Below are 23,041 nucleotides of genomic sequence, written 5' to 3'. Positions count from 1 at the left end.
ATGCTACCTCACGTGATCAAGTCGAGATCAAGTCGTCTAACAACCGCAGACGAGCTTGTCTGCCATAAGGAGGCAGCGTTGGCATCGTTGCTCTACTTCACCGCTACTAGTCACGGTCCGAGATCGACGAGAGGGTCCATGCGTACACCCCTTTTTCAGTGTCAGCCATGCAATAATGTATGTCGTTGCTGCCTCGATCCCTGACACTGCTTTAGCAACTTCGGTATATACACTGGTGCTAGTAGTATGTAGAACTTCCTCGATACACAACGTCTCATTCAACAAGAAGTCGCCGCGACCGTTCCAGCACTATCCTCCGCTGGCGAGCGCAAACAAAGGAATTACTCGGCAGCCACTTGATCGGTCGACTCGACAAAAATGCACCTCTACCAGCCAATAATGTTCAATAGATCTCTAAAATGTACAAGCGAGTGCCGCGACCCACTTGACGGCCATCGGCATCTTGTGAAACAAACGAGGCCTTGTGCAAAAATCGGATACTGTGGTTATGTGAGGCCAAGTACGTGCGCCAGTTAGTTCGCTGCCCGACCCGCAGAGCCCGTCATAGCAAACGATTACCGCTGGAGCATTACGATCCAAGCAGCTCAAGCTCCATGCCCAATGCAGCTACATGTTTCAACCTGCGCACCACCAAGGTCATTCGTCTCCCCATACTTCACTTGCGCGCGCGGGGACAGAACGTCTGGGTCGGTCATCGTTTCGTGTTGCCGCTGCTTGACGCGCCCACTGGTCGAGAGCAACAAGAGGATCCTGACATAGAGCCCTGCTGCTGTGTATTACGCATGCGCCTCATCGTGAAGTGGCATCGTGCCATCACAAACCGCGTGTCGTACGCTGCTCGAATGATACATCATGCGTGTTTGCTCGAGACTGGTTTGTTACCGAAGCCTGTCTCGTTGAAGCGTCAAGAACGCGCGGAGCTTCGCAAACAAGGGGTCTTACTCGTCGACAACATTGTCGGTCGACTCTGCGGCCGGCAGCGCTGACTGATGGCGCCACATTGACGCATACGCTAGCATCGACCATTAGCCCACGAAGAAGACAGTGTTTTATCGTACCGCCTTGTTGTTGCATTAGCACGTCATGCGCGCCTACTTCGACCACTTGACCGCGGTCGAGGACGACGATTTGCTCAGCGTGCTGGATCGTCGAGAGGCGGTGCGCAATCACGAGCTATACAAAGTAGCGTCTCCAAAACCTGCAAAATCTGGCACCTACCGTCGTTCGGTTGGCGCAGATCTCGACAAGCGACTGGTAAATGCTGCGCTCGGTCCGCGTGTCGAGTGCTGACGTTGCCTCGTCGAGGATCATGACGCGAGGGTTCTTGAGAATCGCCCGCGCAATCGCGACGCGCTGCTTCTCACCACCGGAGAGCTTGAGTCCGCGCTCGCCGACCTAGGAATTTTCAAGCAATAGAACTCATTTTGCCCCCGAGAGGACCGATACGTACGCGGGTCTGAAAGCCCAAGGGCAGCGTCATGACAAAGTCGTAGAGCTTGGCCGACTTGGCTGCCTCGAGGACGTCGGCTTCGGTTGCGTCGTGACGGCCATATTGAATCTAGTCGATTATGAATACGTAGAGCGATCGACAGAGTGGTGTCGATCGTACGTTGTACAAGATGGTGTCGTTGAACATGACGGCGTCTTGGGGCACGATACCGATCGCTTGACGTAATGACGTCTGCGTCACCTTGGCCGCGTCTTGTCCGTCGATCAGAATACGTCCGGACGTCACGTCGTAAAAGCGGAAGAGCAATCGGCTCAGCGTGCTCTTGCCAGCGCCCGTCGCGCCCACCACCGCGAGTGTGTGCCCCGGGGCAATCGTCAGATTGATGTCCTTGAGACCGTTGGCGTATGGCTGCCCGGGGTACGAGAACCCCACGTGCTCGAACGTCACGGCGCTTTGGCGTGGCGCCAGCACCAGCGCCTAGCATGGTTGCTACTGAGCTTCGAAAAAAAGAGGGGTAGATCACCTTGGCACCGGGCATGTCCTGGATGTCGGGTTCCACGAGGAGAATCTCGACCAAGTTGGACATGTCGACAATCGACTGCATGATTGTATTGTAGATCGCACCGAGTGAGTCGAGGGGCTTGAAGATCTGGGTGATGTAGCTGCCAACGGCCACGAAATCGCCAACCGTGAGGGTTCCTAGGGGTAGATTCCTTAGAAAGGGTAGGGTTATATGGTTGTGGTACCTTGCTTGATCTTGGCGGCGGCGATGAGGAGGCAGAGCAGCAAGCAGATGCCCTGAATGAGCTGCTGCGCCACGTTGATCGAGTTGGTGAGGCCTCGCGTCAGAAACGCCGACTGCTGGAAGGACGCAATGCTGCCGAGGTACCTAGTAACAGTCCACCATCATCCACTCAAGGTTCCGATCTCATCCTCTCTTACCGGTCACACTCGTACTGCTCGGAGCAAAGTACTTGACCGTCTCAAAGTTGGTAAGACTGTCGACGGCTTTTTCGTTGGCGTCATTGTCGTGCTTGTTGCTGGCTTTCTTGAACCGGAGGCGGACCTGGGTGCCCAGGACCGTCACCGTGACGTAGACGACTACGCTCACCTACATGCACGCAACTCCAGCTTTTCTCTGAGAGAAAATTGATTTATATACCCCAATGACCAGCGTCAGGAGCTGCTCGTGGAACGCAAAAAAGAAGATACCACCGACCGCAATCACCTCGAGGATCGTGGGCACGAGGCGGAAGAAGAGCACGTTCACGACCGAGTCGGTGCTGTCAATGCCACGGTCCAGGACCCGCATGACCTTGCCCGTCTTCTTGGTCAAATGGAAATGCATCGACATGGCATGCAGATGGGCAAAGACCTTGGCCGACACCTCCTTGTACGCGTTCTGCATCACGCGCAAATAGAGAAACGTCTGCAGCTGCTTGGAGCTGTTGGAGAGGAAGAGGAACCCGACGTAGGTCGCGATGGCGACAACCGGGACCTCGGCGGTCGCAATGAGCTCGTTCGTCGCCTGCTTGAGGTACAGTGGCGCGAGGACGCGAAAGGCGCGCGACGCGCCGACAAGCGAGACGGATACGATTGCCCGCAAGCGCTACATACATGCACGTGAGTATGCAGCAAGCCGTGCTGCGTAGATCGTCGTCTACCAGTGCCCAGCTGTCCTTGGGCCAAAAGTCTAATAGGGCCATGAGGTAGCGGCGAGGTAGATGGACGTACATGGCTTGATGAGAACGCCGAGCTCGGTAAGCGGGACGTCTTGGCCGTCGCCGGCTTCGAGGTCCTCGTAGCCGTACTGCTTCATCTGCGCCCGCGGACCCATCGCGTGTGTTCCGTGGATCGTCCAGTTGTGCCATTCGAGCACGCCGAAAGAAAGCGAGCACTGGATTCGAGTCTTTTAAAATGCGCATGACCGAATGACGTCCATCGAGAGGTGGAAGCTATGACGTTGTTTTCTCCGACTTCGAGCTTGACACCACCATGCCTTCATAGTAGTGATTGCGCACAAGATACAACGCAACACGGGGAGGGTGCTTCCACACTGCAGTAACGTATCGATAATAAGAAGCTATTTTTAAGCTTTGCTCGATTGGACAAACTTTGTACAGAAGGCGGATTTGCACGATCGCAGGTCCGTCAACCTCCTCGCCACACTATGCTAGCTTCTACAAGGTCATCAGGTTACTGCGTATTCTTTCTATCGGAACAATCCACCACCACTCACATGCGAGCTGACTGCTCAGTGCACCCCCTGTTGGACTGACCACCCAACAAAACACTTACAGTGCTTTATACACTGTTTTGAGACTGAGTTTTCAAGGCCAATTTTTCAACGTAATGTATCAACATCGTCGTTCGCTCCCAAGCGGGCGATTCTGCGACCTACTGAGAGAGAATTTGGCGCCGAACATTATACAATGCTCTGTACTGATACCTCTTGGGTCCATCCAGGGGTCAACTGGTCTCCAACGACACGAACCAGCGTCCGACCGACTTGTCGATGCACTGGGAACACGGCGTCCTGTTACTGGACGCTACAGGCTCGTGACGGCGTCGACTCGACTTGCATCGTCCACGGCCCGCTGTACGACGTCCGCTCGAGGCGAAAGCACGGCAGTCGGAAGCGACTCGCGAGCTCCCGGCCCTTTGCTGCACGAGCGCCATTTCATCCGGCTCTTCGGTCGCGTCAAACGTGTAAAAGACGCCTCGCAGTTGCTTCCACGAGACGACGGCGCCTACTTCGCACATGGCGTCGGAGGTGGCCATGCTGGCACAGACGTCGGCGAGCGAGCTCACTTGTGGCTTGCTGGCGTGTGTGAGCACGGATTTTTCCCAGTCGCTTCGGCTCTGCGGTGCCGTTGTCGTGGCCACGTACGTGCTATACGTTGGGTGCAAATAGAGTTTGAGGCCGACGTCCGTTGTGTAGAACGACCGCGCGGCACTCATGTCGAGAAGGAGACCCGTGAGCGCTTTCCGCAGACTCTCGCCGTATAGCTTGGTGCTCGACCCGGCACAGAAGACCGAGGTCGAGAGCAAGATTGGTTCGGCTTTGGCTGCAGTGAGGAGCTTGCTTATGGTTGCCGGCGGCTTTGTGCTGAGGAGGTACGCGTCACGGGGGACGTTATTCATGGTTTCCGCCTGCAACGGCTCTAATAAGGGACCGCTTCGTTAGTACTCTACAATTCGAGGTTAGATGGTTTGATGCATTTCAGAGAGAGATCATACCTTTACAAAGTTAGCTAGCGCGATCTACGTTGAGTTGGCAAGGTTGGTCCACTCAATCTCAACACCATCAAATCTCAACGCCATCAAATCTCAACGCCATCAAAAACGTGGCGTTGAGTGTTGCGAGGGTTCGGGTCCTTGGGTCCATCATAGGGTGTCTTTGGTCTCTCAAGATAGTACCGGATAGAGAACTCGATAGCGATTCGATTCATCTCCACGAGGTTGCCGCGGGACACAGGATCGATGTTGGAAGTTGCATATTGCACTTACTACAAGATAGCTAAAAGCTATAAATATCACTCTACATTTCACCGACTGTACGAGTCATGAGTGTGTCGACAGTCCCAAGGTGGGTCTTCCAACAATCGATGCACGTCCCACTGGTATGCAGACCGTCGCCGTAACATGGCCTTTCTGATCAAGGTACTTTGCGCCGCGTAAATTACTGTAGCAATCGAGGATGTCGCCCAGGAGAACGCAACAGCTACATAAGTCCAAGTGGGTGCGAATTGGTGGGTGCAGACGCGGTATTTTGACCTTGGACCATGGACACAACCTTCTTTGGATTTGTTCATTTTTCTTTTAGGGAAAAACTGTCGTCAGCCACGATATCGACGAGGAATAAGCTGTGGGAGGCGGCGGAATCCAACGGCTTCCAGATGGTGCTATCTATTCCTATCACGCGGCACCGCACCGACTTCTCATCCCTTCGGAGCTCCTCCCACCTCTTCTTCGCGACCCAACAAAACACGTCGGTATTTTCACCGCATGAAGGTGTGCAAAGTACCCACATTGTCTAGAGCACTCGTCTGCGCCTCAACCTTCGATCGAGCAATGGACGGCTGGTCTTGGTAGACCTTCCAGAACACGCGACAACGTCGCCTCGCATCCTTTTGGAATTCTGAACCGTGTTCGAATCTTCGACAACGCGCTTTTCGGGCGTTTGATTGGCGGCTCTAATTTTACAGCTGACCAATCATATGGCCGAATGGCATTTAGTCAAATCTTGGACGCATGGTTGGGCCTCTGCCACCCACGCCACTTGCCAACTTGCGGCTCCACATGATGACCAACCTCAAGCGGACGCTGCTGGCGCTGGCGCCGTACGGGGCGCCAATGGGCCTCGCCATCATCCTCTGCGTTGGCCTCGGGCTCGGGTTTGCGCTCGACGCCAACGCCAACGTGCCATCGCCGTACAACCGCATCTCGTCGGTCCTGGGCTGGATGTACTTTGCGTCCTGGAGCTTGACGTTTTGGCCGCAGATTTTCGTCAATTGGCGCCGACAGAGCGTCGTGGGCATGGCCATCGACTTTCAAGTGTACAACGTGCCGGGGTTCGTCGGGTACGCGATCTACAATGCGTGTTTTTACTGGAACGCAAGCGTCCAAGACGACTACAAGGCGCTCCACGGCGGCCACCCCAACAACGTGCAGATCAACGACGTTTTTTTTGCGCTCCACGCACTCGCGGCGACGCTCATTACGCTCTACCAGTGCGCCGTGTACGACCGCGGAAATCAAGGCGTCTCAACGACGTGCTGGGTGCTCACGTCGGCATCGATTTGCGTTTGCGCCGCCTTTTACGCCCTTGTCGTCGCGTGCCCGCACTCGGACTACTTTACACTGCTCAATTTTTGTACCTGCTCAGCTACATCAAGCTCGGCGTGACGCTCATCAAGTACACGCCTCAAGTGTACCTCAACTACACGCGCGAGTCGACGGACGGCTACTCGATCTGGGGCGTGCTCTACGACGTCCTTGGCGGCCTCCTCTCGATCGGACAGACAGTGATGGACAGCGCGACGACCGACGACTGGAGCGCGATCACGGGCAACCCGGTGAAATTTGCATTGGGGCTCGTGGTTGTATTTTACGACCTCGTGTTCATGACGCAGCACTATGTGCTGTATCCGTGCGGTGACGCGGTCGACGAGATGGTGTCGCTCCTGAAGAAAACCCGCCGCAGCTCGCTCTCGGCAATCCAAGAGACGACCTTTTTGATCCACGTCTAGTTACTGAAACACTATTATTTTATTACTATCCTTTTGCCACACCAGCGTCGTGACCACATTGTACACCGCCGACAGCCTTGTCAATTGGTCTCAAGTTCAAGTCATTTGCAGACATTGCGCCGCCGCAACGGCGAGAATGCATTCGACTCGAGACAGTAGTCAGGGCGGTTCACGTTGGGACTGTCGGTGATGTTGCATCTTGCACGTCAAGCAAGACCTTTCCAGAGAGCGACAAAAGTGCAGCGGCTCGGTGTGTGTTACTGTGACGGCGTCGACAGTGCTCGGCAACAAGGCGATAAAATTAGTATGTCCTTGCTGGCAATGAGGTTTTCTGGACGAGCAAAGCGGGGGCCGGCAAAACATAACTCGTGTGGCCTCACGAGTACCCGGTAGAGAAGAACGACTCCGCAACGAGTTTCGACGGTCGACTGGACGGCGAAGCGCTCCATGCGTGTTGTTCTCAAGCGTATGTACTGTCAGCGGCATGAATGGACTCATAGTTCTTTCGATGTGGTACAGGAAAACGGCGGGGCAGGATATTTTTGTTCACGCTGCATGAAGCTCTGAGCGAGCGATGCCAACCAAGCCCGAAAAGCCCAAGGGCGCGTCGCCCGTGAGAGCTGCGACCAAGAAAAGCCCACCGGTCAAGAAAGACGACAAGCCACCGGTATCGCTGCCCCAGATTGGGACCCCCAAAAGCTCCACCCCCAAAAGTACCGTCGCGGTCCTGCACACCGAGAGCATGGCACGAGCCTGCTTGTGTAGGCTCGCCAACCAAGTCGTCGACAAGTCCCAAGATGCAAAAGATGCCAAGTCTCGACAAGACCGAGCTCACACCGCGCATGACCAACGCCAATGTCGCCACCCCCCCCCGATGCCACCCCCCCCCGACGCAGCCTCTGAACAAGAGACCATCGAGAAAGCCGCGACCGAGCAAGCAGCGGCCGAGAAGGAAGCGGCTGAAAAGGAAGCGGCTGCGAAGGAAGCGGCCGAGCGGGCTGCGAAGCGCAATGGCACCGTCATTCTCAAGTACGAAATGTACAGCGAGGAATTTCCAATTGTTGAGGGGTCGACGACGATGGCAGCGATCGACGACGTGTATGCGCTCACGTTTGTCATGCCCAACTGCCTCATTCACCTCTCCCGGTGGGACCCGCCGACCAAAGTCGAGATGGAATCGCGTGACGCGATGAACGTCTACGTGCGCGAAGATCCGATCGGGACATACCAGGATTTGGAGGCTGGTGAGACGTACTATGTGTACGCAGAGCAAGAAGCCGAGCAGCTCGCAAAGGACCAGGCCAAGATGCGTCAAGTCGCCGCAACCATGGACGGCGCGGCGTGGACGGCGCCGTCGACGACCGAAACGTGCAGCTGTGTCAACGGCAACCCGTGCGTCGACGAGTACAACTGCAAAGATTGGCACAACCGATTTGCTGTCGCGACTACACACGGTTGGAAAGGCTTCTAGTCCAGTGTAGCACGAAAAGTATAGTCTACAGTCTCTACTCTGTGCGAAATGTCGGCAACGACGACGACGTACTGTGCATGTTGAAGCGAAAAAACGCTTCAACAAGCAACAGACTCCTCCAGGACGATACAACCAGATGACATTGTACAGTGGATCGCTAATGTCTCCCTACTAATACCCGTGATGAGCACCCACATATACACGCATGCTTCAATCCCCCCGACACCGGCCACCCCCCGTTTCGCCCCCCGCCGTTGACGGAAACCGCGTGACGTCGCTTTTTCGTAAATTCAACCGCAATCCGAGAATGGACACGACGACGACGCATGGCGCCCTCGACGGTAACGCGTGCTTCTGTCTCATGCGCGTTGCCTTAATGGTTTTACGACGTAGCGTTTGCGAAGGGCGACCAGACCCAAGCCGCTTATGACGCGAGCCCGCCGCTTAGCGCTGTTGTCGAGCAAATGCGCTCGACGGGCCAACTGCGTCACGACTGGGCCCTCGTGCGCACGCTGCTCGTCTACAAGCTACAGGCAGCGCTCGCGCAGTACAGTACGTTCTCAATGACCAAGGAGATCGAGGCCAAAAAGCCCTCGTTGTCACCAAGATGGAGACGCAAGAGCGGTACCTCCATAAAAGCAAAAGCAACAAAACAACAACTACCACCGGATGCTATAGCGCGCCATTCACGCTGCAGCGGCTCACGGAAGTGCTCCTATCGCCTCTATCGTACTACAAGCAACTCCACAAGTTCCTCAACGCTATCGAAAAGGTAATTCGACCATAGGACCATGCCTCGCTTTTGTCGTTTGAGAACCATCTTTGTGTGTAGCTGCTTTTTGTGAGCTCGACCGTCGACCAGCTCACATCAGACCCACCGTCCGACTTTAAAGCCTGAGACAATAATCCAGCACGACAAAGTAGACGCACAGATGCCATACCACCCCAATGAATAGCTACAGTACTTCATACGACAAAGGTGTCATCCAACGAGCCAATTCAGTTGGCGACCCCGCTCCGAGTACAAGAGCTCGGCGACATGCATGAGGTCGCAGAGTGTGTGGTGAGATTGATGGCGCCTGCACTAACGGACAAAATCGCTCTTCGAGGCTTCTACAGCACGGAAGCACTATATCGATCCCGCGGTTGAAACACACGTGGCGGTATTGGCTTGGGCTTGGGAGCGCAAACGTCTTTTTGTGGGAGATCACTTGTGCAGCTGGTACTGGCCGCCGACATATTCGAGACGGCCGCGGGCGACGAGTGCCCGCAGAATCGCTGCGAGTTCTCCCGTTGTCTTGTCATCTATTCTCGAATATTGTCTTTCAGACTGCAGATGTTGATGACGATTCATATCAACGGGACGTACAGGGCGTGGGGCCACTTCGGGCAAAGGTCGTGAGCATCGTATGAATGCGTGTGAGCGGCAACGACTCAAAGTTGGAAAGCATGCCAATGATGTACGATTGCAGCACCTAAAGCAACGGAAACGCACTTGCCGTCGACAAGCAACCCACCTCAATCTCTTGCTCGAGCTGCAAGTCGGACGAGACGGCCGACTCGATCGGGTCGTCGTCGTCCACGGCCGGCGCCGACGTCGCACGTGGCGAGAAGGTGCCGCTTTGAAGCGTCAGCACCGCCCCGACCAAGGACAGCACACTGTGGTGGACCCAAAAGCGTGCGTGCCGGCGCAGTGCCGCGTCGTCCAGCTCCATCGCGAGCGCCAAGTCTGGCACGGTCCACGTCTCTATCCCATCGTTACGTACAAGTACGACAAGGAGGCCATCTACCTTTCGACTCGAAATGCATGAGAATCGACGCTTGGATGGGCGAGCATGTAAAGGGTACGGTGTGGCCGTTGAGCTCGAGCTCCAACTAGGCGACACCACAATCGTTAAAAACACATTCTGTGAGAGACGACGACGGCGTACGTCGACCGAGCCGAGCGAATGCATCCATTCGAGCGTGCGTGGGTTCTTGAGCACGTGGTAACTTGCTTTGTACGCATCAATCGCATGTGACAGCTGCTCGTGGAGGACGACGTCTTCCGCCTAGTGTCGAGCGATGAGAAGCGGACACGTTTTGTGCTCGGGACCTGGAACGGCGGCCAAAAGTGCTGCGAGACGATCGTCGCGTCCACGATCGACGTCAAGTTGGCTTGGACGCGCTTGCTTTCTTCGACGTCCTTGACCATAATGTCGCACGGCTGCAAACTCTCGTCGCCAAAGCGCAATTTGAGAAGCTCGAGCGTGCGCAACTAGAAAAAAATCAGGCGAATCCGAGCACACGCGACAAAGCGTACATCGCGGTCCGTGTTGTAGTCGCGGTTCACGAGCAGTCGGTCCGCAAGCATGAGGCGATATTCGTTCACAAACAACTCTTTCGAGCCATAGATGTTGACCTACAGCGCTGTCACAACCTCTTCAACGTCATTTAAAACCACAGACGAGGATGCTCAGAATGTCGTCGTGGGCCCGCGACCGCGCGGTTTTTTTGGGGTCGGCCTCAATCGGGTCGGGTTGCCACGTCTCGGGGTCTTCTTCCTACGCACGGGCGCTAAGCACAACTCAGATCCGATTCGAGCGACGCACGTCGTCGTCGTCGCTCTCGGCAGTCGTGTCGACCAAGCCGTCGCGCCGTAGTTCCTCAAAGAGGTCGCCATGTTGGTCGTCGGTCAAGCTCGCGACAATGCACCGAATCGTATCCTTGCGTTTCTTGAGATACTACCACACGCATCACGTCCTCTCTGCGATACGTCGCTGTATGAAGATGGATTACCTCGTCGATGAGGCCGCTCACGCCTTCCAAGAGCACACCACGTTGATCCAAAATGCGAAAGGTCTAGAGAGAGAGAGGAGGAGAAGTGAGGAGTCTATCCATCACGCAGAAATGACCTTGATCATGCGCGTGTACAAGACGATGATGGCGCTTGTGGCGACGCCAGGTTGGAGCAAGCGACTCGTAATGGCGCGGCAAAAGATCGCGATGAGGTCGCGCTGCTGGTGCGTGATGGCGATCGTGTTGGTGAGGTCGGCGATCGCAGGAATACTATCTGGAAAGGCTTTGACCATGCTAAAGAGCTCCTCCATACGCAGACACCCAAACGCCTTGTACGTATGGAGGCGCAGCACATCCCGCGGTGACGTCGTGCGGCCCACGAGAAGCGTCTCGCCGTCGGGCAGCAGCGTATTCTCCACCCATGCCAGCGTCTTTTCGAGCAGCGGGACTTCAAACTCGCCGCGACACGTCGACTCGACGCGCATGTCAATCTATCGTGCACATATCGACAATAAGAACACGATTGGACGAAGAAGCATGTCATACCTGGCGCAAGAAGACGTGCAGGAGCGACGGCTGCGTGAGCTGGAGCCACTCGAGATACTGCAGCTGGTCGCGCAAGAGGGCCATGGTCATGCCATGCGCCGCGCCGCTTGACGCAATGAGCGCTGTGCCAAGCGCTTCGAGCGCTCGCATAAAGACCTAGACGGCGAAATTAATGCGACGAGATAGAGCGAACTCGTACCGTGGCCTGCTCGGCGTCATGGAAGAGAATTGCGCGAAAGTGGGCTTTCAGAAGCGAGATGATTGGGCGCGCATGGATCGTCGTCGCTTGGAGAAAGGCAGCGACCTCCTCGAGGTTCTGGATCGTCTGGACCGCGTAGGCCAGCGCCGGCGGAACGGCGTCGGCCGCGCCTCCAGCGACGAGCGCCCAGAACTGGCCGGCCGAGTGGTCTCGGAAGATCTGCGTCTGGCATTCGACCAGCATGCGCTGGCTCTGGAATGGGTAGGCCGCGAGGCCAGCGAGGGACGCAAGCGAGGCCATGCCGGATCCAAAATTCAGCCTTGCGCGCGTGCGTTTTTGATAAACGTGTCGGTTTTAATAGGTGTTTTGATGGACGCATCGGTCGAACTGCGTTTTTAGATAAACGTATGCGTTAGACGTAAAACGTTAAGTGTAACATATGTTGAATCATGCCAGTGCGAGAGGGCGAGGGCGCGCTTGGCCAAACCGGTTTGGTCCATGTGTTTTTACGCCCTTACGCTCTTACGCGCGGCATTCCCAGCGAGAACTCTTGTCACGCTCCCTTTGGCCGGGTTCCGCCGCCGGGTCGGGGTAGCCATGGCGCTGTTATAAGGGTTAGGAGGCCGCAGCATTCGACCCTCGCCCACTGCAATTTCTTCTGGGCGGCAGTCGCTCGTCTTGTGCAGTATAGTGCTACATCGGATCGACCATCCAGTCTAACGTCATTTCACTGATGTTAATGACGTGGCACGACGCGCGCGCAGCGCAGTCAGAAAGGACGTAACCGTCATCGTCTAAAATCACCTCACTCGACGTGCGTGAAACTGCAGCCACCATAGCGAGGCGGCGATGGCCAGCCCATGGATCTGGCGCAGTGACGCCGCCGACGCAGACATAAGCGACTGGCTCGACGCTGTCGCAGACGAACTGCGCCCACACCAGCGCGACGAGCTGCAGCGCATCTTGACGCACCAAGAGCCATCGACGCGCCTCCACGTGTGGGCCATGATTGGCTCCAAGGCCGACGCGCGTCGGTACCTCCACGACGTGTTGCGCGTGCACCACTATCTGGCGCTGCACATTTCATCGTCATCGGCCGAGTATGCAACGCTGATATCGCTCTACGCAGGCTTTGGCGACGACGACGACCGCAGCAGCATGGAGTCCATTCTGACCGAAACGACGCTTCACTTGAGCTTGCTGGGGCGATGTCTTATGCGGCAGCCGCTGTCCAAGCAACGCGTGTTGCTCACATTCATGCACGACAAGTTCACGTGGCGTCACTTTCTCGAATGGCTGGGCGCGGACCCCCGCGCTGAGAACACGGTGCGCATCTACCTCGTGTCCTTGCCTGACAACGATCTCTTCTCGCTCTGGCTACGGATCCTCGTTCACATCGCACCCACCGATCGGCTACCGTGGGTCAACCTCACGTACGTCTTCGTCGACGACGACGTCGTGCTGAGCCTCGCCAATATGTTTCAAGGGCACTGTGCATTGCCGTCACGCCTCGTGAGTCAGCTCGTGGCCCTGACACCCCTCGAGCTCGACGCGTTTCTTCAGCTGCTTGTCGTCGTCTCGGTCGAGGCCGCGGGCTCGATCCTCGTTGAAGTGCCTCCCATCTACTACAGTGCGCTGTCGGCGCTGCGACCAATTGTCTTGACCGAGCATCTCGACCAATGGGTCCTGGAGCTCGCAACGATCAAAATCGACGACCCGTGCGCGCATACCTTTCTCACGCATCTCTGCGGCTGCGAGTCGCCTGTCGTCATCACAAGTCTCTATTTTGAGCTGCCCGCCACGACGCGCGCGCAGTGGCAATGTACCTTCCACACACTCGAGCCCCGTGATCGGGCTCTCTGCACGCGCTTCGTGCTCCTCATTCCGCTACCGACGCCACCTGCTTCCGACGATCCGCCGTCCGTATATCCTGGCACCACGAGTGACGAGACCGTGACGCCAATCCAAGTCATTGACACGCTCGTGCATCTCCCGGTCGTCGAGCTGCAGCGTTTGCTGCAAACAACGCGCGAATGGGAGAAGGAAGATGTCATGCTTGTCGCGTACTTGCTCCGTCGTCTCCACCCGCTGTGCATCAGCGCCTTCTTGACGCTGCTGTCGACGCCACCAGCGACGCGCGAGCTTTTGTACCTTGTTCTCAACGACACGGTGGAGGACGAGCCTCGGCAGCTGCTGCTCACGCTGGTCGCGCTCCTACAGGACGAGGCCGACGCGCCCCATGGCGTCTCGCTGCACAAGGTGCTGGCGTTCTTGAGCACGATGGACGCCGAGTACGCGCGGCGCTTCTTTCGCAGCGTGCTGACGACCGAGGTCGCGTTCAATGTTCACCTGCTTGCGTTTGTCTTGTCGCCGCCCCACAATATGGTGCCCATGGCGTGTCTGCGCTTGTTGTTGCACCTGCCGTCGCTTGCGCATGCCCAGCTGCTCCAAATGTACAGCAGTCCCGCGCAATCGCCCTTCAATTTGCTCGTGTGGAGTGACCTCCTCCAAGCCGTCTCGAGTGTCTCGGCCGCGACGGTGCTTGCGATCGTACAGCCCCTCGCACCACGCGCGATGGAGAATGTCTTTGGCTACCTCCAAGCCATCAACAACGAGGCCGAGTCGCTGGTGTTAATGGACCTCTTCTTGCAGCACCCGACTACCGACGTCCTCACGTTTCTCGAGCTTGCGAGCGGCATGACAGACAGCGCACTCAAGGAATTGAATCTGTTTCTTAGCCGCCTCGACTTGCTTCGACAGTCGCTGCTACTCCCGCTTTTTGTCGACCCGCGGCGCGCCATTCTCTCCCGGTACCTTGTACATTGTTAAAAAAAGTCGGCACTCATGGGTCGTCTGATCGATAGACTCATTGTGTCATGCAACGCGTTGGATCTGGTCACGATCGGCGATGTCTTTGTGAGTCTCACGCCGCATACATGGGAGACGCGGTCGCTCCTCATTGAGCAAGTGCGCATGCTCGAAGATCCGCTTGTGCTCTCGCAGTACTTGGCATTGCACAAGCAAGCGAGCTCGCGACCGAACCTTGTCTCGCCGCTCGCGGCGTACGCGTCGTTGGCGAGCTACTGCAGCAAGACCGTGCACCTCGTCCTCATCAAGGCGCTCACGCGGCTTCCACCCTCCAGCCAAGTTGGTTTGATCACGCTTCTGACGACGACGGGTCGCCATGTGTCGCCGCCCGCGCTGGGCTCGATGGCGCGGCCGCCCGAGTACTGGCTCGATGACGTACTCGCGCACTGCTGTCGTATTCTGAACGCCTACTCGGACAAGGTCGCGGTGGAGATTGTGCGCACGCTGCAGCACGTGCCGAGCAGCTACCACGACGAGATCTTGGCGACATGCACCGAGCTCACGGCCGAGACCGCGTTCCTGATCCACATGTTGCGGCTCACAGACGACGCGCATGTCGTCATGGCGTGTGACCTCTTGTATCGGCCGCCACTTGCGCCGCATTTGGTGCCCGTGGCTACCGTTTGTCTTCAGAAAATGCTCAAAGTGTGCTCTCTCTCCGCCGCGCTCACGCTACTGCATGCGATGCCGTCGCTGCCCGCGTTCCTCACCTACTTTGACTCGGTCCCGAACAAGATGCGACTGCTCGCGACGTTGGCTGACTATGCCAGCGTCGCGATCCCGCTGCTCGCACTGCTTCGGATTGTCGATACCGACGATGCCAACTACCTCTTGCATGCTCTGCAAGGTCTGCCACCCGACCGACGCGCGCGCTTTGAAGCACAGCTTTTACAAGAGCCCATGTACGTCTTGGTTTCGTGCGACCAGCAATGTTCTGATCCTCGCTTTCTGTAGCCCGCCCGTCTTGTCGGCGGACGAAAAAGCCATCTACTTTGGCATCCTCGAAGGCAACCAACTTACCATCGAGTCGATCGAGGCACCGTATCGAAGCGGTGTCCGGCTCGTGCAGGCGTCGTCCGACGTGTTGCCGGACGTTCCGCCGTGGGAGCCCGAGCAGCTCGAGCAGCATACGTTGGCCGCCAAGCCACTGATGGTGCGCCACCTCACGCCAGCGGTGCAAAAAAGGCCCGTCTTCCGAGTCTGGTCGCCTCGGCGTCCGAGAGCACGCTGCGAGTACCAAGTCCCAACCACCAAGTCGTCTTACGCACACAGTCCGAGCCTCGACCGCCTCCACCGGACACGAGACCCTCGTCGCCCACGCTTTCCAGTGAACCAAGCCAAGAGCAATCCGCGGACTCATTTCCGATGGCACCAACGCCACGCCTCAAGGTGCGGCCCGAGGCGTGGCGGCGCCCCGCGATTGCGGCACCCTTGCACTTGGCGTTCGAGCCCGCGCACTTGCCTCCGCTCGTCGCGCCCCGGGTGTGCACTGCATCGCCCGAGCGCCGTCGTCGCGGGCTACAGCTCGAGTTGCTGCCAGACGCGGAGGTGACCGACTTGCACCCGCGCCGACGCCCGACCATGACGCCAGGGTCCCCGTTTGCGGTGATTGCCAAGGACCCGGACCTGACAACGTGGCCACCGACGAGAATCCGCGTGGCCAAGACACCGAGCGCCAAGCAGCTCGTCTTTGACGCGCGCATTCGCAAGGCCATGGGCACCGCGTCCATGCCATCGCTGCTGCCCTCCACGTCGTCGTCGTCGTCTCCGCCGCGCATGCGGCTACCTCCCCACAAATCCTAACACGTTGTCACTGCTGTGTCGTTGCTTCTTGTGTAGTATATATGTCCTGGATGGTAGCACCATCTCTGTGCACATGGCGCACTTCCGCACTCAGTTTTGTGGCCGGAGCGTCTTGAGGAATGAGTCGAGCGCGCTGGGCGCGGCCGCCGCCTTTTCTTCTTCTTTTATGCCCGTCGAGGAGCTTCCGCGGCGGCTCGGAAGCTTCCCAAAGAGGCCGCCTTCCTTCGTGGCCAGAGTCGCGAGCGTCGGTGGTGGGAGGGCCGGCTCGGGGGGCCTTGCGCTTCAAGCTCTTACGCGCCGCCTTGGCCGCGCCGGCGCGGACGTTGGCGTGCTTGCAGCGGTGGCACGTCGAGATTACCGCGTTGCGCACGCGCACGAGGCGAGCGCTAATCGAGGGCTTGTGCAGATGCTTGGCCTTGCGCTGTGCCGCAGCGTGGGCCCGCGCGAGCTGCAGGTTCAGCGGCGCGGCGTGCGTTTGGTGGACGACGCGCACGGTCGCCGAGACGCCGGGCAGTAAGAGCGCGCAGCACTTCTCGCAGAAGGCGTCCTTCAAGCTCTGCGGAATCGGCTTGGGCAGCGTCCGTGTCTTGTCGTCTTGGAGGCGCAGGAGCGTGGCCACAAACGCGGACGCAAAGGTGTGCGAGAGCGCAAGCGCGTGGTCGCTCGCCGGCGCGGGTGTACTGCCAACAAGGGCCGTCGACGGCAGTCGCAAGAGCACAGCGTGGGCCGTGCGCCATTGGTATAGCAGCCGCTGCTGGAGGTCCGGGTTGCGGATGCACTCGGCGAGCTCGCGGGCCAGCGCCTCCTCCATCTTACTTGAACCACCGAATATGGACCGAGATGGCACTTCAAGTATCGAATGTGAGAGGTTTGTAGTGGCTAGCTGCACGCTCCTTACTCAGGCGTTCACGACTTAAGGCAGCCATCATGTATGCGGCGTCGCCGTGGCCCACACACACGTCCATTCCGTCGCAGAACGCTCCAATTTGTCTCGAGGATGCAAACGCGCCTTACAGCGTATCGTCAACGGGATCGGAGGCGGTGTGTCAAAGTTGCGTTGGTTTAGTTGCAGCAACAACGCGGTGCTTCCACCAAGCGAGTTCAATATTGTATTGCATTGCGCCGCAGCGAGTCTCTGGGTCTGTCTTATGCATGTCATGCAACAGGTAGGATAGAATCGCCTCGATAGTTGTCATCCTCGTGCCTTGTGAAGCCCCCACGGCATCATTCCCCTACCCCTCCTCTCTGCAAGCCACCATTTCAAACCAACGACAGATATACCGGTACGACTGTGTTTCGCATTATCTTCGTTGGTAAACAGCGCCCATGAGCGCTGACAGACAATTTCTGATTCAAGTTTAGCGGCAGCTCCCTCTGTACGCCCTTGTCGTCGTTGATGGGGCAGAACTGGACGACATTACAAAGAGTTCGCATACGTAGAGACTAGCAATCTCCCGATTTGCCGATTAGTTATCAAGCCAAAAACATAGGGTCAATCATGTCATGAATCCCTTAACAAGAGCCTAGCAATCTCCTTCTTCTTCATTCGTTCGCCGGGCCGTGGCTGCGCAGGCGGCGGCGCGGGGGTGCATCTTGCTCTCGAACCAACGACAGAGTTTGTTTGATTGATTGATTGATTGATTGATTGATTGATTGATTGATTGATTGATTGATTGAAAGATTGATTGATTGCTATTGACGGCACGCATACAAAAAAGCGCGACGAGGCACGAGCGACGACTCTACGTTGCCTTGTGGCGACGCTGCACGGTGGCGACCGCGTCGGCGCCCACAATCTCGAGAAGCGGCGCGAGAAAGACGTCGCGGATCGTGACGAGGTCCCGCCCCGCGTCCAAAAACACGGCCGCCACCAGTGCTTCAAACACGTCGGCGTACATCTTGGGCATGCTCACGTGGTCGAGCGCCGACGCCTCCACGGGCATGCCCGCGCGAATGCGTGCAAACTGGTGCTTGACAAGCCGCAGGTTGGCCGTCATCTTGGGGTCCATCTTGACCGCGCCCGTGAGCATCACATGATCGACATGCAACGCAATCAGCGCCGTCTTGCCGAGCGCGTCGTTCGAGACGGTCGCGCCCTTCCAATTCGTGAGGTCGCCCGGCTGCCAGCTCGGGTACGTGGTCGTCGCATACGTCAGCACGAGGTACTCGATGAGCGCGTCTCCGAGAAACTCGAGCCGCTCGTAGTCGCCCTTGAACGTGGTGGTGGTGGCGCGAGCGTCGGCTTGGCGCAAGACGGGAGCGACCGACGGGTGCGCAATCGCTTCCTACATGGACCAATCGTGTCGACCAACCAGTTTACAACATGGAGAACGTACAACGAGGAGGCGCTTGTTGCGGAATTCGTACTTGAGCGACGCCTCGACGATGCGCAGGCGGTCGCCCAGATCGTCAAAGTGCGACGCGACAAGCTGCAGCCCGTGCGCCGCCTATACAGCCAGATATGCGACATGTCTACAACCCTAACCCCAATGCACGGACCAGGTCGAGGGGCGGGGGCGACAATGGCAGCGTCGCCCGCGGTTGCGGCGTACAGTGTGGCAGCAGCGGACGAGCATAGGCAAACTGGACCGGGTCCAATGTCTCGCTGCCCAGCCACCTACAGCATGGCAGACTCGAAACCCGATCTTTCGAGGCGACGAATCACACGTACGACAGAAAGAGACGGCCGCCACGCTCGCCGAGCCCCGCAATGTAGGCGCCGCACATGGCCTCGACGGTGTCGGCGACCCATTTGACGGGCGCGACGAGCGACTGCGGGGTCCGGCCCACGCAGCTCGGTTTCCAGTGAATAAATGGCTGCGTATCCAGGATGCTCGGGTGCGTCATGAGCTTGTGCAGCTCGAGCGAAATCGCCTTGAGGCACAAACGATCGTTGCGGATAATGTCGGTGCGCGTCATGTGCAGCGCGCCTTCGTTGGCGAGGTCCCAGCGGCGCTGGTCCAAAACGTATCGAGTTGATACATTGATACCGTGCCAAAATCGAGGCGTACCTCGTAGAGGAACCACGTCGATTCGAGCTTGAGGTAGCAGTCGCCAAGTGTCTCGAGCGTCTCGTACGCGGGCTTGGACGTCGCGTCGTTGAGGAGTGTCCAGTCAATGTCGGCGCCAATACGGTCCATGAGCCGAGACAGCTGCAGTTTGCGCTCAAACTCATATAGCAGCGGGAGCAAGCCAAACGCCTGCACATACCGAGACCGCGAGAGGCCAAGGATATAGGTCTGGTCGGGCAAAATGAGTCGCTCCTTCTGGTCCAAGGTCGACGTCCACTGCGGACATCGGTCCATAATGTGGCGCATGATGGGCAGCGCTGACGGCAGCTCGATCGCATACACGAGCGGCTGGTCGGGCTCGGCGCGCAGCAGATCGTCCTTGGTGTACCATCGACCAAGGATCGGGTTGCCGGGTGCTAGTTCAAAAGACGACACCATCACCAACGCTCTCTCTCGAGACCTTTTACGTACCCGATTTGGCCCGGCGGATCGTGTAGCTCCAGTAATCCACGTCAGCGACCACGCGCGCGGCCACGTCACCGACATTGGTTGTCGTCACCTAAGCGCACACTGTGGTACAGCTAAACCATGGATACACACACACCTGCTGAATGCAGTACGTCACGTCCTTGCGCTTCTTCGAGACGCAGACGACGTCTGCGAGGCACTCGGGCGGCGGCAACGGCCACGCCGGCGTCAGAAACGAGCCCATGACACCACGCATGTGCTCGACGTCGATCGCACCATCCGATTTCTTCAAAGCCACGACCACGTAGCCCTTGTCGTTGCGGGCGGAAAACTCCCGCAGTGGATCGGAGGACCGGATCGCCGCCTCCGCCGCCGCGACGCCGTAGCACGCCAATCGCAGGAGCGTCGTATGGTACCGAACGTAGTCGCGCAGATCCGAGCGCGAAATGGCAAGGACGCGCGCATGCGCCATGCGCACGGTCGCCAGCGCCGGCGTCAAGATGCAGCGCGTCGTGCCAAACTCGTAGCGCCACGGCGTGTCCCGCACCGTGCCTACAGAATGCAAAAAGCTCCAACAAGCAGGTCGACATCCTGGCGCCTACCTCCATACAGTGGCATGGTCGTCAAAAGGCCATAGTCCAGCGAGTCCAGCGGGTAGAGGTACATGGTCAGCGTTGAGTTCGCCGTCGTCGCGGCGAGTGCATCGCGCAACGAGCGCAGCCCGAGATCGATCGCGGTGGTCGCGGGCACTTCATAGCTGCTCTGCGTCTCGGTTTCCACGGGCACCGACGCTGTCGATGCCGACGACGACGACGACGATGGGGCGCTGACGTGGCGTTGGAGCCGCGATCGAAACGACCGGTCTAGATAGCCGTGGTTGAGTAGCTGCTGACACGCTAGAAAGGCCACAATCGCTTTGGCGTGCTTCTCGCAGTCGACGCGGGGCGACTTGAGCGTCTCCTTGATCCCGAGCATCGGCGGCAGTCGGAGCTTTGCATCGCACTCGACGCGCTGCGGCGTCTCGTCGTCGTCGTCGAGGCTGCGGCCCGCCTCGAGTCGCTGGCGCCGCTTGACCGACATGCTCGCCTGGACCACGTGGTGCGTATACGTGTACTGCGGTCGGTGGTCGGCAATCGCGAGGCCAGGCAGCGTCTTGCAAAAGGCATCCAGCGTCTCGACACTGTTCTCAACGTCGAGTCGCGCCTGCGTGTCGTCGTGGACCACGACATACCTACGTATCAACGTATCAACCTCATGGTTTCCAAAAAATAAGAAAAAAAGAAAAAATAAGAAACGTAAAAAGGCGTACGCATGGCAGCCGTCGGGCAACGCCGGCATGAGCGCAGCGCGGACCGCCTGCAGACGCTGCTCGAGCACCTCGTGTGGCATGTTTGCAATCTCCATCTGGACGAGCCGCGCCATCTTGGCATGCAGCGCCTGGAACTTGGTCATCTCGGCCTCGGTGCCAGGCACCAAGTAGCGGGCCACACCCACAACCGCGTCGGCGCCTACTCATAGCCTAGGAGGTCGTACATCGAGAGAAATACTGTACATCGGCGAAAGTCGAGAAGCTTGTGCTGGTCGTGCAACGTGTCGGCAATGAGCACGAGGTCGCACGGCGCCACGCGGTCCATCTCGTGTGTGAGCGCCGTCGTCACGAGCACAAGGTTCCGTCGCTCATTGAACGCTGCCATGACATCGCCCATGGACGCCACGCCGTCGCTTCCGTACGCAACGTCCTGGCCGATCATGCTGCACGCCGGCGGGAGACGCGGAAACGACGCCGTCAAGTAGTCGGCCACGACCCGCGCGTGCGTCCGACGATGCACAAAGATCCACGTTCGCTTCGCCAGCGGTGCGTCCGTGAGCGCGCTTTCATTTGCGACAAAGGTGCGATAGAGCGAGGCGACCTGCGTGAGCCGGGGCGTCGCCATGTCCAGCGGCACGCTCCCCAAGAGGTCGGTGAGCCACGCGTGCAGCCGGGTGGCGGCGGCCACAGCGGCGGCCATGCTCGCTGCGTGCTCGCTGATGCTGCATGATGACAGCGCGATCGTTGGCATCGGCTCGGAGAGAATGCTGAGGTGCGTCGACGCAAGGAGGCTCTTGGCGTGCGACGACGAGGCAAACGCAACCGCGCCCGCGAGCTCGTGGAGGACATGTTGCACAAAACACCAGAGTCCGAGGTGGGTAAAGACAGCGCTGGCATCGTTGAGGAACCGGTCCTTGCGGCTAGCGATGCTAGCGTCGTCGGCGATGCCGCGGTGCAAGTCCAGGTACGCGGCCGTAATGTCCACGTGCTTTTCGTTGTCGCCGTGCAGAAAGGCGATGGGGTCCGACACCAGCGCCGAGGAGGAGGAGGACGACGAGGTTGTGTCAAAGACCTCGGCGAAGAGCGGTGCGAGCAGGTCGTGGTTGGTGCGCGTGGCCGCAAGCGTCATGCTGCACGCCGTCGTGTAGGCGAAAAGCGGGTTCTTGGTCGCATGCAAATGGAGCGCCGAGATCGGCAGCGTCGTGAGCGCGACGACTCGAGGCTGGGTCGCCTTGCGCAGCTTGGCGTACTTGACAAAGAGTCGCTGGTAAAACATTGGGATGCTCTCGTGAATCTACCACGTGGACGGGGTTGCAGTCGTCGGGTTGCAGTTGCAGTCCGAGTTTATACCTTCTCGCAGCACTTGAAGACGAGCAGCGCGACCTTTTCGAGCGCGAGAACGTTCTCCTACATTGCATCAGTAGCTTGAGCACGCAATGAGGCGAGCGTACTTGCAGGAGGAGGCCGACCATGGACGCGGTGAGGACGAGCACCTGCGCGGACGCGACTTGGGCCTTCATGTACTCGACCGTCTGCCACGCACGCTCGTTCGTTGGTAGCTGGCCGCCCATGCGCGCATGACACACGCGTGCCATCGTCGCGTACACGTCCGGGATCTGGCTCGTCCCGGGCACGACCACCAGCACGAGCTGGCCACGAGACGAGGCGTCGTCGAGCATCTCACGCGCAAGCATGGCCGCCACGTGCGTCTTGCCAATGCGGCTGGGTCCGCTCAGCACGACGCTCTGCTGCCGCGCCAACGCCAGCATCTCGCGCTGGTGCTCCGCAAGGGACATGACTGCAACCGCGATGATCCGAATCTGAAATGTACATTGCGCTCATTTGCGATCCTGTTTGAGAGGTAT

At 58.2% G+C, this 23,041-nt stretch overlaps 9 protein-coding genes across 9 annotated transcripts; 4 read left to right on the top strand and 5 right to left on the bottom strand.

Annotated features, from left to right (window-relative positions):
• Window positions 1-959: 959 nt before the first annotated feature.
• On the bottom strand, window positions 960-3,308 carry SPRG_00203 (hypothetical protein; the record flags this gene model as incomplete). The annotated part of the gene is made up of 11 exons (XM_012338310.1): window positions 960-1,033; window positions 1,080-1,194; window positions 1,240-1,416; window positions 1,472-1,579; window positions 1,631-1,948; window positions 1,995-2,170; window positions 2,218-2,360; window positions 2,446-2,582; window positions 2,634-3,080; window positions 3,136-3,164; window positions 3,206-3,308. 11 exons carry the CDS (start codon window positions 3,306-3,308, stop codon window positions 960-962), a joined length of 1,827 nt encoding a protein of 608 aa, XP_012193700.1.
• A 612-nt stretch (window positions 3,309-3,920) lies between these two features.
• Window positions 3,921-4,463, bottom strand: SPRG_00202 (hypothetical protein). The gene is made up of 2 exons (XM_012338309.1): window positions 4,142-4,463; window positions 3,921-4,082 (listed from the first exon to the last, which is right to left on the bottom strand). Exons 1-2 carry the CDS (start codon window positions 4,430-4,432, stop codon window positions 4,011-4,013), a joined length of 363 nt encoding a protein of 120 aa, XP_012193699.1. The 5' UTR covers window positions 4,433-4,463; the 3' UTR covers window positions 3,921-4,010.
• Window positions 4,464-5,776: 1,313 nt separating this feature from the next.
• On the top strand, window positions 5,777-6,723 carry SPRG_00201 (hypothetical protein; the record flags this gene model as incomplete). Its single annotated transcript, XM_012338308.1, has 2 exons — window positions 5,777-6,309; window positions 6,360-6,723. The coding sequence occupies 2 exons, from the start codon at window positions 5,777-5,779 to the stop codon at window positions 6,721-6,723; spliced, it is 897 nt and encodes a 298-aa protein (XP_012193698.1).
• Window positions 6,724-7,250: 527 nt separating this feature from the next.
• SPRG_00200 (hypothetical protein) lies at window positions 7,251-8,194 on the top strand (the record flags this gene model as incomplete). The annotated part of the gene is made up of 3 exons (XM_012338307.1): window positions 7,251-7,436; window positions 7,489-7,580; window positions 7,634-8,194. Exons 1-3 carry the CDS (start codon window positions 7,298-7,300, stop codon window positions 8,192-8,194), a joined length of 792 nt encoding a protein of 263 aa, XP_012193697.1. The 5' UTR covers window positions 7,251-7,297.
• Window positions 8,195-8,801: 607 nt separating this feature from the next.
• SPRG_00199 (hypothetical protein) lies at window positions 8,802-9,092 on the top strand (the record flags this gene model as incomplete). Its single annotated transcript, XM_012338306.1, has 2 exons — window positions 8,802-8,966; window positions 9,027-9,092. 2 exons carry the CDS (start codon window positions 8,802-8,804, stop codon window positions 9,090-9,092), a joined length of 231 nt encoding a protein of 76 aa, XP_012193696.1.
• A 150-nt stretch (window positions 9,093-9,242) lies between these two features.
• SPRG_00198 (hypothetical protein) lies at window positions 9,243-12,017 on the bottom strand (the record flags this gene model as incomplete). Its single annotated transcript, XM_012338305.1, has 13 exons — window positions 9,243-9,499; window positions 9,564-9,669; window positions 9,712-9,941; window positions 9,985-10,069; window positions 10,126-10,245; window positions 10,290-10,451; window positions 10,497-10,595; window positions 10,642-10,737; window positions 10,786-10,917; window positions 10,973-11,035; window positions 11,089-11,463; window positions 11,519-11,674; window positions 11,718-12,017. 13 exons carry the CDS (start codon window positions 12,015-12,017, stop codon window positions 9,402-9,404), a joined length of 2,022 nt encoding a protein of 673 aa, XP_012193695.1. The 3' UTR covers window positions 9,243-9,401.
• Window positions 12,018-12,566: 549 nt separating this feature from the next.
• SPRG_00197 (hypothetical protein) lies at window positions 12,567-16,388 on the top strand (the record flags this gene model as incomplete). Its single annotated transcript, XM_012338304.1, has 4 exons — window positions 12,567-14,527; window positions 14,582-15,487; window positions 15,540-15,759; window positions 15,975-16,388. The coding sequence occupies 4 exons, from the start codon at window positions 12,567-12,569 to the stop codon at window positions 16,386-16,388; spliced, it is 3,501 nt and encodes a 1,166-aa protein (XP_012193694.1).
• Window positions 16,389-16,395: 7 nt separating this feature from the next.
• SPRG_00196 (hypothetical protein) lies at window positions 16,396-17,225 on the bottom strand. The gene is made up of 2 exons (XM_012338303.1): window positions 16,683-17,225; window positions 16,396-16,606 (listed from the first exon to the last, which is right to left on the bottom strand). The coding sequence occupies exons 1-2, from the start codon at window positions 17,197-17,199 to the stop codon at window positions 16,479-16,481; spliced, it is 645 nt and encodes a 214-aa protein (XP_012193693.1). The 5' UTR covers window positions 17,200-17,225; the 3' UTR covers window positions 16,396-16,478.
• A 905-nt stretch (window positions 17,226-18,130) lies between these two features.
• On the bottom strand, window positions 18,131-22,972 carry SPRG_00195 (hypothetical protein; the record flags this gene model as incomplete). The annotated part of the gene is made up of 11 exons (XM_012338302.1): window positions 18,131-18,673; window positions 18,725-18,835; window positions 18,888-19,005; window positions 19,060-19,343; window positions 19,400-19,815; window positions 19,871-19,958; window positions 20,004-20,419; window positions 20,470-21,375; window positions 21,420-22,470; window positions 22,527-22,583; window positions 22,628-22,972. 11 exons carry the CDS (start codon window positions 22,970-22,972, stop codon window positions 18,131-18,133), a joined length of 4,335 nt encoding a protein of 1,444 aa, XP_012193692.1.
• Between the last annotated feature and the right edge of the window lie 69 nt (window positions 22,973-23,041).

This window comes from Saprolegnia parasitica (assembly GCF_000151545.1).
Source record: "Saprolegnia parasitica CBS 223.65 unplaced genomic scaffold supercont2.1, whole genome shotgun sequence".
Lineage (NCBI taxonomy): Eukaryota > Oomycota > Saprolegniomycetes > Saprolegniales > Saprolegniaceae > Saprolegnia > Saprolegnia parasitica.
The sequence above is the reverse complement of the archived record's forward strand: the minus strand, read 5'-3'. Positions and strand labels throughout refer to the sequence as shown.